The 15,253-nt window shown below is 44.5% G+C and overlaps 1 protein-coding gene across 1 annotated transcript in view; it reads left to right on the top strand.

The window, feature by feature from the left end:
* Positions 1–15,253, top strand: part of LOC128454948 (supervillin) — a 34,690-nt gene that overhangs the window by 12,044 nt on the left and 7,393 nt on the right. The window contains exons 7-23 of the mRNA XM_053438558.1: positions 2,422–2,592; positions 2,765–2,802; positions 2,919–2,980; positions 3,074–3,210; positions 3,422–3,517; positions 4,713–4,998; positions 6,540–7,251; positions 8,578–9,094; positions 10,134–10,290; positions 10,944–11,000; positions 12,341–12,488; positions 12,766–12,861; positions 13,016–13,096; positions 13,314–13,491; positions 13,990–14,162; positions 14,464–14,619; positions 14,847–14,983. Of these exons, the coding sequence (XP_053294533.1) occupies positions 2,422–2,592; positions 2,765–2,802; positions 2,919–2,980; positions 3,074–3,210; positions 3,422–3,517; positions 4,713–4,998; positions 6,540–7,251; positions 8,578–9,094; positions 10,134–10,290; positions 10,944–11,000; positions 12,341–12,488; positions 12,766–12,861; positions 13,016–13,096; positions 13,314–13,491; positions 13,990–14,162; positions 14,464–14,619; positions 14,847–14,983 (3,202 nt within the window). The remainder of the gene's footprint in view (positions 1–2,421; positions 2,593–2,764; positions 2,803–2,918; positions 2,981–3,073; positions 3,211–3,421; positions 3,518–4,712; positions 4,999–6,539; positions 7,252–8,577; positions 9,095–10,133; positions 10,291–10,943; positions 11,001–12,340; positions 12,489–12,765; positions 12,862–13,015; positions 13,097–13,313; positions 13,492–13,989; positions 14,163–14,463; positions 14,620–14,846; positions 14,984–15,253) is intronic.

Below are 15,253 nucleotides of genomic sequence, written 5' to 3'. Positions count from 1 at the left end.
ATCAGCTGCTTATGCTAGCTAGTATTAGTGTGTACTTGTGTAGCACACAGTTTAAGTCCTTCATGCCATGTCAGATAAACCAGAGGCCCATCAATTATGTCTGGCTTAGTGGTCTACAATGAGATTAGAGCAACCTTTGGCCACCAGAGGTCAGAAGGTTATAGATGAAAATAGTTTGGCTTACTTTTTGGCACAGTGACATTAGAGCGAGCGAGAGAGAGAGAGAGTGAGAGAGAGCGAGAGAGTTGTTTGAACTAAGTCTAAAATCTAAACCCAGAGCATGCTGCTTCTTGACCTTGTTGCAAAGCTATTGTAGGATTTGGGAGATCAAGTTGGTCTCATGACAGTCTCAGGTCTTAAACTTTTATTTCACAAGAACACATCACAAAGGAAATTGTGTAATGCCAGAAAATTTCAATCTGTCAAATATTTTACATTTTTAACCTTTTTTTATTGTCTGTCCTACCAGAATTTAAGGCACCTACTCAGTTCAAATTATGTAAGATTATTAATTAAATTACGTGCCCTTGTATCCCAAGGAGGAAATTAACATTTGGAATATGTCTTTTAGATCACCTCTTGTTTGAGTTTGGAGAGTTTCATAGCTTTTTACTTGAGCTGGAATCTCAGTGTCCCTTATCCATTCCTTTCCCCAAGAATCCGAGCAAGGGAACGGTTGTCCAGAGATGAAACTGCCCAGAGGCCCCCTGACTGGAGTCCAGACATGAATCAGGTTAACAGACACCGTACTCAAAGCAACACTGCTCAGTTTACGCCACAGCACGCAGAATCCACCCAGCAAAGGACTGTTCACCAGCCTCAGCCCAGCCCTGGCCACCATCCTTCTCATGGGCAGACAGCCTACCCTTCCACTCCTCCGGAGTACCGACATTCTGGTCCTGCTGTTGACTCACAGCCCTATTTGGGTATGCCTGCCCCAGCTGCCACTGCCAAACTTCCTGGACCTCCTGAGGTACTACCACGAAGGAGAGTGAGTGCCGACCAAATCCATGCCGCTCACAAGGAGGCAAGATTAGAGGCCAGGCAGGCCCTGAAAGAAGAGGCCCACACAGAGGGCCTGCTTAAGAGTAGGAAAGCTGTGCTGCCTTCGGAGATCCGCCGGAGAGAAAAGAGTGTGGATGATCCTCACAGAGGCCGGCATGAGGATATGGACTGGCAAAACTACAGCCCAGAACAGAGGAGGATGAGTCAAGGCGAGGAAGACTGGGATTGGGATAAAACGAGGGAGAGGGGGAGAGAGAGAAATGTTGAGAGGATGAGGGAAAGGGGGAGACAGAATCTTGACAGCCAAGAGGACATAATATTTAAATCTTTGCAGCCTTCCCACTCACCTGTACGGCAGCAGCCCAGGGAGCATCGATCCTCAGAAACTATGTTCCTTCAAGAGCCCCAAATTCCATATGAAGAGCCCCCAATGCAGCAACAGTTTGAACCCAGTATGAGGCAACATGTTGCTCAAATTCAGCAGTCAGACCCACAAAGGCAGCACCAGTATGACCAGTCGAGACAGCCGCAAGAGCCTCAAAGACAACAACCCTTTCAAATAAGGCAGGAGTACATGCTCCAACAACAAGAACCTCCAAGTCAGCAACAAGACCTTGAGAAAAGAACAGATCCAAGACTAGATAAAGAGTTTGAGCCTCAGAGGTCGCAGCAGCAGGATCCTTCAGAGCAACAGAGGTTTGACTCGGCTGCCTACCACCAGAAGGCATCTTCTTTGCCTCAGGTCAAAAGCAGAAGCATGGAGCTCGGTGGAGGGCCCAAACCAAAGACTCGAACACGCTCCATGTCAGATATAGGTATAAGCGAGCATTCTGCTATGTATCGTATGGAGAGGGCAGCAGCCAGTCGGGACGCATCCAGAGCCATTCCATCTGCAGGGGTGGCTAACGGGGATTTGGGCACGCTGGACACCAGGGTGTCGGTAGCACAGCTGCGACACTCCTATCTGGAAAATGCCAACCGGAAACCTGAGTTGTACGTCCAATAGCATGGGCACTGTGTGGCATTGCTGAATAACTCTCTAACTCTGCATTATTGAGCTGTTGCAGACAAATAATCCAATGGTGATCCAGGAAAATAATGCAGATAGAACATGAGGCATGAAATCTTAGGTTCAATTTAGCTTAACTTACTTGCGCAAATTCGCATCAGGTCTTGCAAGTTACCTTTGGCAGTTTTCTGCATGTTAACCTCGGGTCATGGCTGTTCACAGTTGAGTTGCAGCTAAGTTTTTGCAGCTGTATAAGTGTGTGAGGCCCTGTTCTTCTAATTCGAGTGGAGTTTCTGGTGCACTGTTAATCCACTAAAACAAAATCAAAACCAACCATTAGTAACATTCTTTTGTCCCTTTTTTGTTGTCTTTGTCCGTCTGTCCTCATTGACCCTCGACTCCAAAAGCGAGGCCACTAAAGTAGATCTGTCAGCAGTGGAGGTAGATCCAGCTAGTGGCAGTGATCGAGACAGGCCTGCTCGGAGGCCTCGTCGCTACATCACTCCAGGAGACAGTCGCCTGTCGGAGAGGTTTAGGACCCAGCCCATCACCTCTGCAGAGCGTTTGGAGTCTGATAGGTACAGGAGAAGCTCACTGATCTGCAGGAGCTCTTCAGAATAATTTTATTTACAATGAACAAAACACTACATGGAGTGGCAGGGCATGGTTCAAGTGTGGCATGCAGATCACGATCATATCCAGTGGTTCCTGAAATCACTAAATACTGACGCATTCATTTGTTCTCTGCAGGTCACGTCTCAGCCCATCACAGCTACAGGATCCTGATGGTAAGTTCAGTGTACTGCACACATAACAGTATGTGTGTTTGTGTATGGATGTGATTTTCTGTGATTCCACATATTTAAGTACAGTAAAAGACAAGTAACATAACTTATTTCGGTAGATGAAGAGAAGCTTGACGACAGAGCCAAGATGAGCGTGGCTGCCAAGAGGTCTCTCTTCAGGGTACAACTCCTTTTAATGAATTATCTTTAATTATATATCCTCAACCTCAGCTGGACCAAACAATCCTCATGTTTTCTTGACATCTTCCTTCAGGACTTGGAGAGGACATCAGACGGGAGCGTTCCCAAACCACGTTCCCGAAATGCCGCTGTGGAAAGACGTCTAAGAAGAGTTCAAGACCGATCACAAACGCAGCCTGTCACCAACATGGAGGTGGTCAATGCCTCAAGGTAGCTCCTATATATTGCTGGTATAGCTGTAGTTTGAATCATATAATTAAAAATAAACCATGAACAGTATGTTCTGTTCTCTCGTCTTTTCAATTGTCTGCCTTTTTGCTGATGCTTCAGAAAACCCTGTCAACTTCTTTCAAGGCTTTCACAGATTAAGTGATGTATATCTAACTCTTTCCACTTCTACCCCCCTCTCTTCAATTTAAAGTGACGATGCCACGTTGCCACAAGCTGTGCACACTCACACAGCTGTAGCTCACATTCCCAGCTCCACTGTCTTCAACACAAGTGTGACAAACAACAGGTACAGTCGCACTGAGCTGCTTTGTATCTGTGTGCGTTTGACAGTGTTGTCTACTTACTTAGATAACATGTGTGCTCTTTGCAGCACTGTTGTGTATATATTTGGTTCTGTTATAATTTAAACTACAAAATGTTTCTAATGCATGAAAACCACCTCAGTCTCAATGATTTTTAAGATTTCAAATCAATAAAACAATTAGATGGACTTCACTGGGATTATAAACTACCTGTTAATGAGCTCGAATCTCATATTTATTGAATCAAAATAATTTTTAAGGACATAATTTGACCTGTTAAATCTTATAAACTTAATTTCTCACCTGTTCTGATTATGAACAATGTGCTACACAGATACATTTAACTCTCCATCTCCCTCTCCTGGTTGCAGTGGAGATCTGTTCATCCAGTTCCCTCTATCTAGTTATTTCTCCCCTCTTTAAAGTGCTGCTCCTGAGCCGGGTGCACCTTATACGGGAAGGAAGGAAGTGTTTACACAATAACTCATTCAATATTTTCCATGCACGGTTTCCACGCATTCCTTCTGCAGTGATTCCCACTTGCCGGTCACACATGCCAGTGAAGAGATAGGTTCCAAAGATCAGAGGTTGAGTCTGTTAAAGCTCTTTGCGAGTCGGGGGTTCACGTGTCCTGCGTGTTTGTTTACCAACCCCAGGTTTAACTTAGCACACTGCGGGGAGATCATCATAACACCCTGCACACATATGAGTGCATTATATGATTATCTGGCATATGTGCGCTGATCTGCTTATGTCTTTGTTGCTGTGATTATAATCTGACACGCCTCTCAAGAGATAGTTACCTGCCTGGTATTTTCATGCAGGTTCAACTGTTTAATATTTAGGGGAGGAACACATTAGCTTATAAAACCTACAACACCTCCAATAAAAACTTTAGGTAATAATAAATGTGTTTGTTTGAAGAGAGACAGGTTATAGTTATATTCTTAATAAAACGATTTTAATTAAATAATTCACAAAGACTCTATATCCTATTTAGTCCTCCTGTTTTAATGGTCAGATAAGATCTTTTATCACTTGCAAAAATATTTTTTTCATTACTCATTTATTTATCTTTTTGATGATATTTAAACACGTCTCTGTCTAGAGGTGGACTTAGGGGTGACGTTTTACATAAGGTTGCTATTTGAAAACTGACACCCCCCGTGACTCCCTCAGCATGCAGGCCTCCTCCCAGCCGGTCTCAGCAGTGAAGGAGAAGGATGTGGAGGAGCACCAGAAACCAGCTCATGCTCCTCGTGTCGGGGGGGAGGGCGATGGCCAGGAACTCGTCTCAGATGAGCCTGACCTGTCCAGCCTCACCCTGGCGGAGAAGATGGCCCTCTTCAACCGCCTTGCTCACATTACAGACAAGCCCAGTGAAGGGGCCCATGGGGACACCCGCCAGCGCAGGGCCAACGCCCGCTTTCAGACCCAGCCTATCACTCAAGGAGAAGTGCGGCAGGTACACACATTTCACTTAAAGAAGTTCAGACAATGCTGAAGATCAAGGATGATATTAAATGCTGTATTTGTACATATGTGGGGATTTATTTCTGTGAGTTATATTGACCACCTATTAGAAAGATATGTTCAGCCATCATAAGTGAAATCAATAACCATGATGCATCTCAGCATAACTTGTATCTAAGATCCTCTCATCAGCCCAGGAGACAACTTCCAGGTCATTTACTCTGAGTCAGTGATTTGCAGTGTTCCAGTTTCCCTTTGACACTTTGTGGATGGATTACACGAGTCTCTGTGCTCTAGATATGAGCAGATGAACAGAGGACACAGATTCTATATATATACAGTATATAAATCGTTTCCATCTACATGGTTAAAACATCACTCAATATGTCACTGCTCCAGCCCATTGTCCTTAAGAGACAGTATCAGATACTGCAGAGTGGGTGGATCTCACCTCCACCATATTGTCAGCCTGATCATGGTCAGAGACATAGTCAATCACTGGTGTCCACACAGGAAGCTGAGCGACCTGTCACCTTTGCAGCGGGTAACGACGACTTAAGGGCCAATCAGAGAGACCATGTAAGACGCCTGCTGCCCGTACAGCTTCTGATTGGTTTCATTGATTGATTGAGTTTTTGAAGTAGACGTAATTTGGCATTTATTTAAAGTTCAAGTTGCTTTGCTGATCTTCTGCTGCTTACTTTTCTGTGACATGCTTGTTTGTTGCATAACAAGCATGGGGATATTTGAAGGAAAATGCTGCAGGCTACTTTATTCAGGCCTCCTCCCAACCTGAATAGACTAGCAAAGAAAATGCTTATCCAGGGAATGAGTGTGGGTGGATCTGGCCTGGAATTGAAACCAAAAGATCAGTTGATATTTTGGTGTTGAGTTTGAGCATCTTACAAACGGCTGCGTTTTGCGAACCTTTTGGTTGTTGCACTGAAATATGACAACAACTCTTTGATTTGTACAGTAACTAAAGGAGATGAGAAATATGGGTCACATTTAATTTTGCAGTAAAATAATATGAAAGCTTATAGTTATGCAGCTTTAACGTTGCATGTTCTGCGCTTCAAGGCTGAATTACAGGTAAGTAATTCAATATTGTGAACAAACAGACATTACTGATGTCTCTCTTTGTCTCACAGATCGGATTATTAATCATTCTGTTTGAATATTGTCTGAAAGTGGCAAAAGTAACTTTCTCTGTCACTATATCAGTACAATAGTAATTTATAGTGTGATACCACACAGTCCCAGTTTAAATGTAGCTACTGTTCCTTTCACAGGGACACAGCAACAGTATGTGTTTCTGTGACTGTTACTTATTTATTCATTTTATAAACTTAGTTCATTCAGGCATTCCAGCTCTTGTGATTAAAATAGTTTATGAATGATATAGCTTACATATTTACAAGTGTCTGTGCGCCTTGCTGCCATTTTGTGAATGACAGCTTTGCTATGGAGACGCTCCTCATTGTGATTCTATCCGTCCTGACTTCTCTGACATGTCTCCTGCTGCTCCCACAGCTGAAGCATGGAGGTGAGATCAGAGTGGAGCCTTTGTCGGCGTCTCTGGTTCGATCGGTGGCAGCAGTCACCTCCCAAGCGGCTGTCGCTCCAGTAACCATTAAGCGAGGCAGCAGCAGTGTTTGTGACGATGACGGCCTCCGTCCAGGGAAGTCCGCCGCCTTCCCCTACATCCCTGCCCAACAACAGGCTTCCAGCAACACCAGCAGCCACCAGGAGAGAGCGCTAAGGTATTTCTCCATGACCCAGAGCGGGGACCCCGGCCGCCCTGAGCCTGAGCTCACCTCCTCCCCTCTCCTCCCTGAGAGCCAGGAGAGAGTGGGGGCTCCTCCTGCTCCCATCTCCACTGCTGCTCACAGGCAGCAGCGGGAGGCTGTGGAGGAGGGCTGGAGGGAGTATCAAGAGGAGGAGGTTAGGGGTAGACGACAGGGAGGAGCCACAGAAGACAGCCAAGGCGGCAACATTAAGGAGAGGCTGCACTCCCCCGACAAGGACTGGGACGGCAGGCAGCATCAGCATCCCCAGCATCAGCACCCTGCCGAGCCCTCTTTGTGGAGGGGCGAGTCAGAGCCTCTGTCCAGCTGGAGAGCTGCAGACAGAGATCCAGAGGGAGGAGGAAGAGGAGGCTACCTGAGAGAGGCTGCAGCCGTGCACAGCTCCTCCACACGGGAGCAGGAGAGGAGCAGTGGCCGGAGCCAGGCAGGCGTCTCAGGTAGGAGGCTGCACTGATAACTTAGACAGACAACAGATGGAGAGATGGAGAATAGATAATGAATTGAAAGCTCCAGCTGAGGCTGCAAAGAGGTGTGTGATGATTAAAAGAGAGAGGACAGTGAAAGGGAGTGTCAGAAAAGAGGAAGCACTGTCTAGGGAAGGGGCTGCTTTCATTATCCTCGTTGTCTTATGCAGCCGGCTCCCACGCATGATTGCAGACTACACACACACACACTCATATACACACACACACACACTTTTCCCAGCTGGGGGTATTTGATTTGGCTCACACAGTGGGAGAGGGTGTGTGTGTGTGTGTGTGTATAAAGGAGAGAGAGACGTCTCAGCCTGCATCTCATTAGCATATTTTTCCATGCATTTGCCTCGTGGCTCCCTTTGTCTGGAGGAAGCACCAGGGAGCAGTTTCCTGACGTGCTGATGGTCAGTGAACACACAGCAAAGATCTCTCCATTGAGCTGTGTCTGTCGTGGCAGAGGGGGGGCTGCGGTCCCCTTGCACCAGACCACGCTCGTGCTCATAGTACACTATAATGGGCCTGACCTGTTTTTATGTGCTAATGCAGAATGTGTCCAGGGGTGGTCCTTTCCCATGCATGCACACACATAGTACACAGAGATGAGAGCACTCAGCGAGAGAGTCCACAACAATCGGCCGGCACTTATATGAAGCAGGTAGAGGACAGAAAGGACACAATGGAAGCCTTGTCTGCAGGCTGTCCTCTTATTTACTTCTGCATGCGTGGATTTTAACCAAAGTTTAGTCCATTACACTATGAGGTCGGGAGGACTTGCTCTGATTTAAACAGATTCCCTGGCACTCGTCACCTCAGGCCTGACGTCAGCGAAAGAATTACAACTTAGATGAGGATGAAAAGGTTTTTACTTTCTCCCAAATAGAAGAGTCCTCATGTCCACATGCACAGTGTAATTAATGCAGACACATACACAGACACCTGAGCAGTAGGCATGGCTTTAATTACATTTTCCTGTGTATGAATTTGTTTAAGGGATGAGTGCACAGGGGATTTCAGTAATCTGATATCAATCTGTATACATTGGTAAATGTGCACATGTAAGTTAATGTCTCCACACAGCTATACTATATCATTACGGACATGATGAATGGTCATATCACAGGTTTTGCATATTTTTATTTATATAATACATAAAAACAACTGTTTCTGTCTCAACGTGTTTCTAATTTATCCTTTTGATGCGTTAAAATGGAAGCGATCACAATGTGATGCTCAATCAAAATCAATGTTGTGTGTTGATTTTGACCATGTTGCATCCTTTGCTTTCAGATCATTCTGCACCACTGAGGCCACTCGCAACTAAAGTGTCCTCCAGGACAGTGTCTCAAGTGTCCAGCAGCCAGCAGCAGCAGCAAACTGTGAACCAGCCTCCTCTAACTCTTCCGAAACCCTTCACACAGCCGCCTCCTGCGACTCAGCCCAAACCACTGTCCATCATCCAGCCCCAGCCGTACTCCCAGCACTCCCAGCCCCCACCAACATATCCGAAACCTTTCACCCAGTCCCCTCAAACTCAGCCCAAACCTCAGGGATTCGTCCAGCCTCTTCCTAAGCCGTACCCACAGACAGCCCCCCAGCCTCCGCCCAAACCCCAGGTGCCTCCACAGACACCACCCAAGCCCCAGTCCTTCCCCAAGGCCCTGGTCAAGTCCCAGTCCCTGCCCCTGGACAACAGTGAGGACTTCAGCAGGGACAGTGTCCAGTCTGGAGATCTGCTGTCCCCCACAGACTCTGGAGATCTACTGTGTGACGGCATGTCCAGCAAACAGATGTCCATCCGGGAGAGGTGAGTTGTGACTGAAGCTGAGTTACTGTCTGTGTACTGTGGGATTCTCAAGTAAAATCTGGTGCTTCATCAGCAGCTGTATTATATATAGAATCCCTGCGGAGCTCGTCCTCCTACAAGGTGGAAACAGAGACTTCCTCAAAGATCAGAAACCAACAGATTTGTTTTGTTGGCTGAGTCACATTTACACAGTTTGACAGAATCAGGCAGCAACTGCCTGTTCTTCTTTACAGTAGCTTAATGTGGGCTGGTTCCACGCTTTCTTTTGTGGAGGTGAGAGAGATTCATTTTTAGCATCACTACCGGAACAGACCTGTACAGACTGGAGAAATCCTCTGTGATTTAGTGGGAGCGTCTTTATGTCCTCATTTCTGCTCTGTCCACAGTCTCCACACTGAAGCAGCGGACATGATGACATACTTTATTTTTACCCCTCAGCCATCAGTTCTCTTCGTGCTGTCTGGACTCCTCTCTTTAATGCAGAGCAGAAATCTGACCTGGTTTTTAAACCCTGAAGGATGTTTTCTTTTGACCTTGATGGAAATAAAGGAAATGTAAACGGCCGGGTGACCACAGTCATATTCAGCCTTTTTTATTTGAAATCTGATATAACAGACAAATTAAAACAAATATCACTGAGCCTGTCGTTGGTTTTCAAACCCATTATATTAAATTGCTGATGTGGCACAATAAACTATTTATTTATCATTACGAATATCTTTCTTTTCATATATTACCAGTTTAAACTAACACAGCTTAAAAACATTGTGAAATAGATTGGACAGTTTGAACCTGACTTTACCAGAGACATTTTCATCTTAAGAAAATGACTTAATACAAAGGAATCTGTTTATTCATCTTACCTTGAGTTCCCTCTAGATTTACATGGCTGTATTATAAGATGAGCAAAGTGTTTACGGAGAAGAATAAATCTCCACCTTGAAAACAAAAGCATGATCATGGTGCAGAAAATTAAAAGAATCAAATCAAGAAGAGGACAACAGGGATTATAATAGGCTTCTATTTTGTCTTGTGTCAGAGTGGCGCTGCTGAAGAAGAGCGGTGAGGAGGACTGGAAGAACAGGATCAACAAGAAGCAGGAAGTGGTGAAGGTAGCGTCCGCTGAGCAGCCGGCGCCGGTCTGGGAGCCGGAGCCGGAGCCGGAGCCAGAGCCGACCCATGAGAGCCATGAGAAGGTCAGTCTCCACACACTGCTTCATCAACAACCACAAGTTTACATAGTCACACACACATTTAATGTGGGGCTTGTGTTGTACAGCCCTGAATAAAAGTTCCCTACACACCACCAGTGCCACCTTTCACCCCCCATCCTCCACGTTTTCCATGCCAGCTCCGGTTCTACTCTCTTTTAGCTAACTGCTCCTTTCATCACCACCCACCCAGTCCAAGTGTGGTTTGAGCCCAGTCCAGCCCCGATAGACTGTAAACACCAAAACATTAAAAAAACTGTTGACTAGTAAAATTCTAAGTTGTTGGGAATAAATTGATAAATTATCTTTTGCGTGAACTTCAGGAGGTAATAACTTTTTGAAGGCATATTTCACTGAGAGAAATTGTTCCAGGAAACCTGTATTTATATAGATCAGTTTTAGTTTTGAGTGAAATGTATGAACTTGGTGAACCTTTAGTTTTAGGATTTTGGGCTCTTTTGTTTATCGCAGCTCATTTACTTCACATTAGTATTCTGTAGGGCGCCACTGCCTGTTTAGAGCCTGGATGGTAATCCTCCAGGCACTCTCACTCCCAAACACATTAGAGCAACAATGGCGCCCGTCCTCCCCCCTCTTCTCCCTCTGACTGAGTACTTCCCCTGTTTTTAACCCCTCAGGAGGAAGAGGTGGTCGTTCAGGACTACTCTGCTGTGTCCGTGTCCGAACAGCTCTGGGTAAGAAATGTGGGCAGCCAAGCACCGACCCCTCAACCAATCAGCTTCACGTGTGTTGTCCAATCACACTTCTGTTTGGATGCTGTGTGGTGCTGCTCTCCGGAGCCGGGGGAGTTGTTTTGATTTATTTAGCTGATTCTGTCTTAAAGGGGCATAAAATAATATTTTCTCAGATAACAATCTAGACAAATGTTATAATTCAGAATTAGTTGATATTTCTCTGTATAATGAGTATCATGTAGCATCAGCAGTTTCTTAATTATTATCATGACGTAGCCATTTTCACATCAGTTAAAGAGAAAATACGGTTTCAGGAAAGAACAAACTCATATTTTTTAATCAAACTTTCTTTGATTTGAGAACAAAAAGTTTAAAAAGAGCAGTTTCCAGATGCACAGACGACTTAGTACATTTCTGAAAGCACTTTATTACCTAATATATTATAGATCTGAAGTGGCATGAAATAATTACTAACAGTTTGCACCTTAGTGGCCATTAACACTTTTAATGGTTCTTTGATATGGTTCCTTTATTTTGAAAAGCTTTTGTGACTTCTTAAAGATACAGTAACACATATATGAACTTATATGATAAACCTTTAGAAGTACAGCGAGTTCCCAGATTCTAGCCTCAGACTTTTCACCTCTGCATCCATCCCTTTTCTTCCATCAACTGCATGTTCATGTTTTTCTTTCTTCCATTTCCCCCTTTTTACTTTCCTGTCTTCCACTTATCCACCTCTGCATCCTCCAGGAACCCGTCTTCTCCTCCACCTATTCTCCTCCTATCTCACTTGGCCAAAAGTGTCAGTATATTGAGCATCCCGGTCAGGTAAGGACGTGCGCCTGACACGCTCCAATGGGCTGCATGTGCTGTCTATTAATTTTTTTCCTGCTTGGTTTGCGCCCCCCCCCGGTGAAGGGCGCTATCTGAGTTGTTGAGATTGATTCGATTTCCAGAGCATGAGTAGAGTTCAGCGTTCAACCATCACTTTTACCGTGGAGTGGTCAGGAATATGGAAGGACTTGTACCCAGCACGCTTCAACGCAGCGAATCACTTTATATCTGCTCGGTTTGATGCTGTTACTACATGAATAATTGCTTCAGAGTGAACGGAGGAGTCACATGAAGTTATAGTGACTGTGTCAGAAGTGATGCACTTCTCTCAGTGTTGTAGAGTCGATGCTGTGCTGTTTGGAAGCTTCTCATTCGGCTCCATGATTTCCTTTTAGGTTTTTAAACCAATCAAATGACTCCAACCGGGAGTCTTGCATGCAGGACAAGGCTCTTTAAATCGCTGATGGTCTGAACATTTGTCTGATCTCCTCTCGTCCATGCAGAAGGTGGGAGAGGACGTTGACGCTCAGATGACCATTGAGGAGAGGAAACTGATGATTTCCACTCGTGAGGATGCCTGGAGGACGAGGGGCAGAGGAGCAGCCAACGACTCCACCCAGTACACGGTGGCTGCTCGGATGGTGAAGAAAGGTCAGTGCACCAACGCTAGTGTGTGTAACGCTGCTTCAAAAGAGACTAAAAACCTTTATTTCTGAGAGTTTAAGGAGCTTATTTTTCAAAAAATAGTAGGTGAACGAATTATGATTTGGTTTGCGATGTAACATCACTAAAAACTGAAATATAAAATGTTAGGTGCATTCATTTTTTCTTTATTTATTAATGTAGCAGCTATTTGATGTAAGAAATTTCTCATATATTGTCGTAGCTTGTCGTATCTCTTGTGAATTTGTGTCCTCTGCGTCCTCAGGCCTCGCAGCCTCCTCCTCGGTTATCAGTCCCATCCTGTCACCAGTGTCCACCAAACTCAAGAGCAGCATGCCGGCTGTCAGCAAACCACAAGAGGGTGAGAATGATCAACTTGTCCGCTGAAGAAATCCCTGTCATTCAAGCTTTGAACTTTCACCATTCTTATACAGATATGGTTAAAGCCAAACAAACTATTTCAATAATAACGTAAGAACCTTAAATGTCAATAAATTGAATTATTTCATCTCCAGAAATTGAGGCTCGGCCCGAAATGGAATCGGATAAGAAGCTTGACAAGTTGGAGAGTTTCTTGGGACGTCTCAATAGCAAAGGTTTGTCCTTCATAATTATCTTAACCTCATATTTCTTTCCAAAAAATTGTCATCCTTACCTGTTGTAGACATGTACAGAGTCTGTAAAGTTTTAATTTATTTATTCAATGAGGGTTTAACTGAGCATTAATTAATCTCATTCTCTGGCCTGTTTCCTTTGTGCACATTGATTTTCTTATTGCATTAGAGTCTCATCTTGTTTCTCTCTGTTGCTCAGTGGCAGGTCTGCAGGAAACAACAATAACAGTGACTGAGAAGGCCGTGAAGGAGGTGATGAAGCTGGACGATGAAATCTTCTCCAAGTTCTACCGACGCGTTGCTGAGTTTCCACGCATGCCCACGAGGATCGAGATCAGTGAGGACTTCGATAGCATCTTCGGCTCTCAGGGGCCCAAGTAAGAAAATAGACAAATCCTCTAATATGTCACATTATGTATTTGTATTGGAAAGATGAGGGGCAGGAAAGTTTTACCTTGATCTCAACAGATATCAATACCATTATTGGAAGGTCAAACATTTCTGCTACGATATATCAGCCAATATATATATATTTTTAAATTTACAATTATTTCCAAGAGGTTTTTTATCAAACCCTTATGACTGTTGTAATTGTTGGTGGATATTTTATAGGTTAACCATAAACCTTATTATATATAACTATAAATAAAACTAATAGAAATAGAACAAAAATATAGAACTTGAATAAAGAAAATAAGTATAAACATAAATATGATTAAATTTGGATTCCAGGTTCTACTAAGCGATCAATTGGTTGAGGTTATCTTAGCAAGTTAGCAAACTTCCTATCAATGTACAGTATTTGCAAGATGCTCAATAATACTGGGACTTAGCATTATCCTCATCCATCTGCTCTGCCTCCCCCCCCCCAACAGGTTGACTTCAGCCATGGTGCAGCACAAGCGGTCGGTGCGTCCGTCCAGGAACGTCCAGTCGTCCAGAAACCCTCTGAAGAGTCTGGCAGCCAGAGAGGACATCAGACACGAGTACACTGAGCAGAGGCTCAACGTAGCTCAGCTGGAGAGCAAGAGGATGAAGGCTGAGAAGAGTGAGTGCAAGGACGACACTGTGTGTTTATGTGTGTGTGTGTGTGTGTGTGTGTGTGTGTGTGTGTGTGTGTGTCTGGGGGGGGGGAGCCAAAAACAGTCCGTGATGCACGATATTAAAAACACTGCTATGTTGGTTTTTTTAGAGATAATAACCATCTCTTTTATTGATATATACATAAACTCATACTGTAGCAGTGTTTACAGTTGGAATCTTATCACATTTATTTCATTCTTCTTGTTTTTTCTTTCTTCCCGATGCAGAACTATATTTTATTAAAACCCTGTCCTCTCTCGTTGCAGTGACTAAAACCTCAGAGTACTCTGAAGCCGCTCTGGCAGGTCTGGCCAGTAAAGAGAACTTCAGCAGCGTGAGTCTCCGCAGCGTCAACATCTCGGAGCAGATGTCCAACAACAGCGCCGTGCCGTACAAGAACCTAATGCTGATGCAGGTTAAAGGTAAACACACAACCTTTGTCGTTTGTGCTGAGCTGCTGTGGATTGCTGGGATGCGTTCATAGAACCTGCTGGAGGCTCCTTTCCCTGCTTATATATCTACATGTGGGATACGACTAATAACTGATAAGTAGATGGTGGATTTTTGCCAGATGTTGTCCATGTTATGTTTTTAAACATGGAAAGAAACTAATAATGGAAAAGAAAACTGATGATGAATTGTGTTCCAGGTCGTCGTCACGTTCAGACCAGATTAGTAGAACCCAGAGCGTCATCGCTGAACAGCGGAGACTGTTTCCTGCTGGTGACTCCGGAGCACTGCTTCGTCTGGATCGGAGAGTTCTCTAATGTGATCGAGAGGGCGAAGGTGAGCGCTGCACCGGTCCTATGACCAACTGTGACAGATAAGATAAGAATCCTTCTTTGTGTTTGTGAAGAACACTGCCGCAATATTTTCATTTGAACAAAGATGATTCATTCGTGATTCCCTGCACACACACACACACACAGGCTGGCACATATGCCCGGGAGTGATCGCCCATCAAACACATGCTTCCCTCCCAGTCCACATAGCTTCTATTTCCCCAAAGGAGGTTTTTACAGCCACTCTATAATAAATATTTATTTTTCCACGCTG

Source organism: Pleuronectes platessa, chromosome 13, assembly GCF_947347685.1.
Source record: "Pleuronectes platessa chromosome 13, fPlePla1.1, whole genome shotgun sequence".
Taxonomy (NCBI): domain Eukaryota; kingdom Metazoa; phylum Chordata; class Actinopteri; order Pleuronectiformes; family Pleuronectidae; genus Pleuronectes; species Pleuronectes platessa.
Note: the sequence above shows the minus strand (reverse complement) of the source record. Positions and strands in the feature narration are given on the sequence as shown.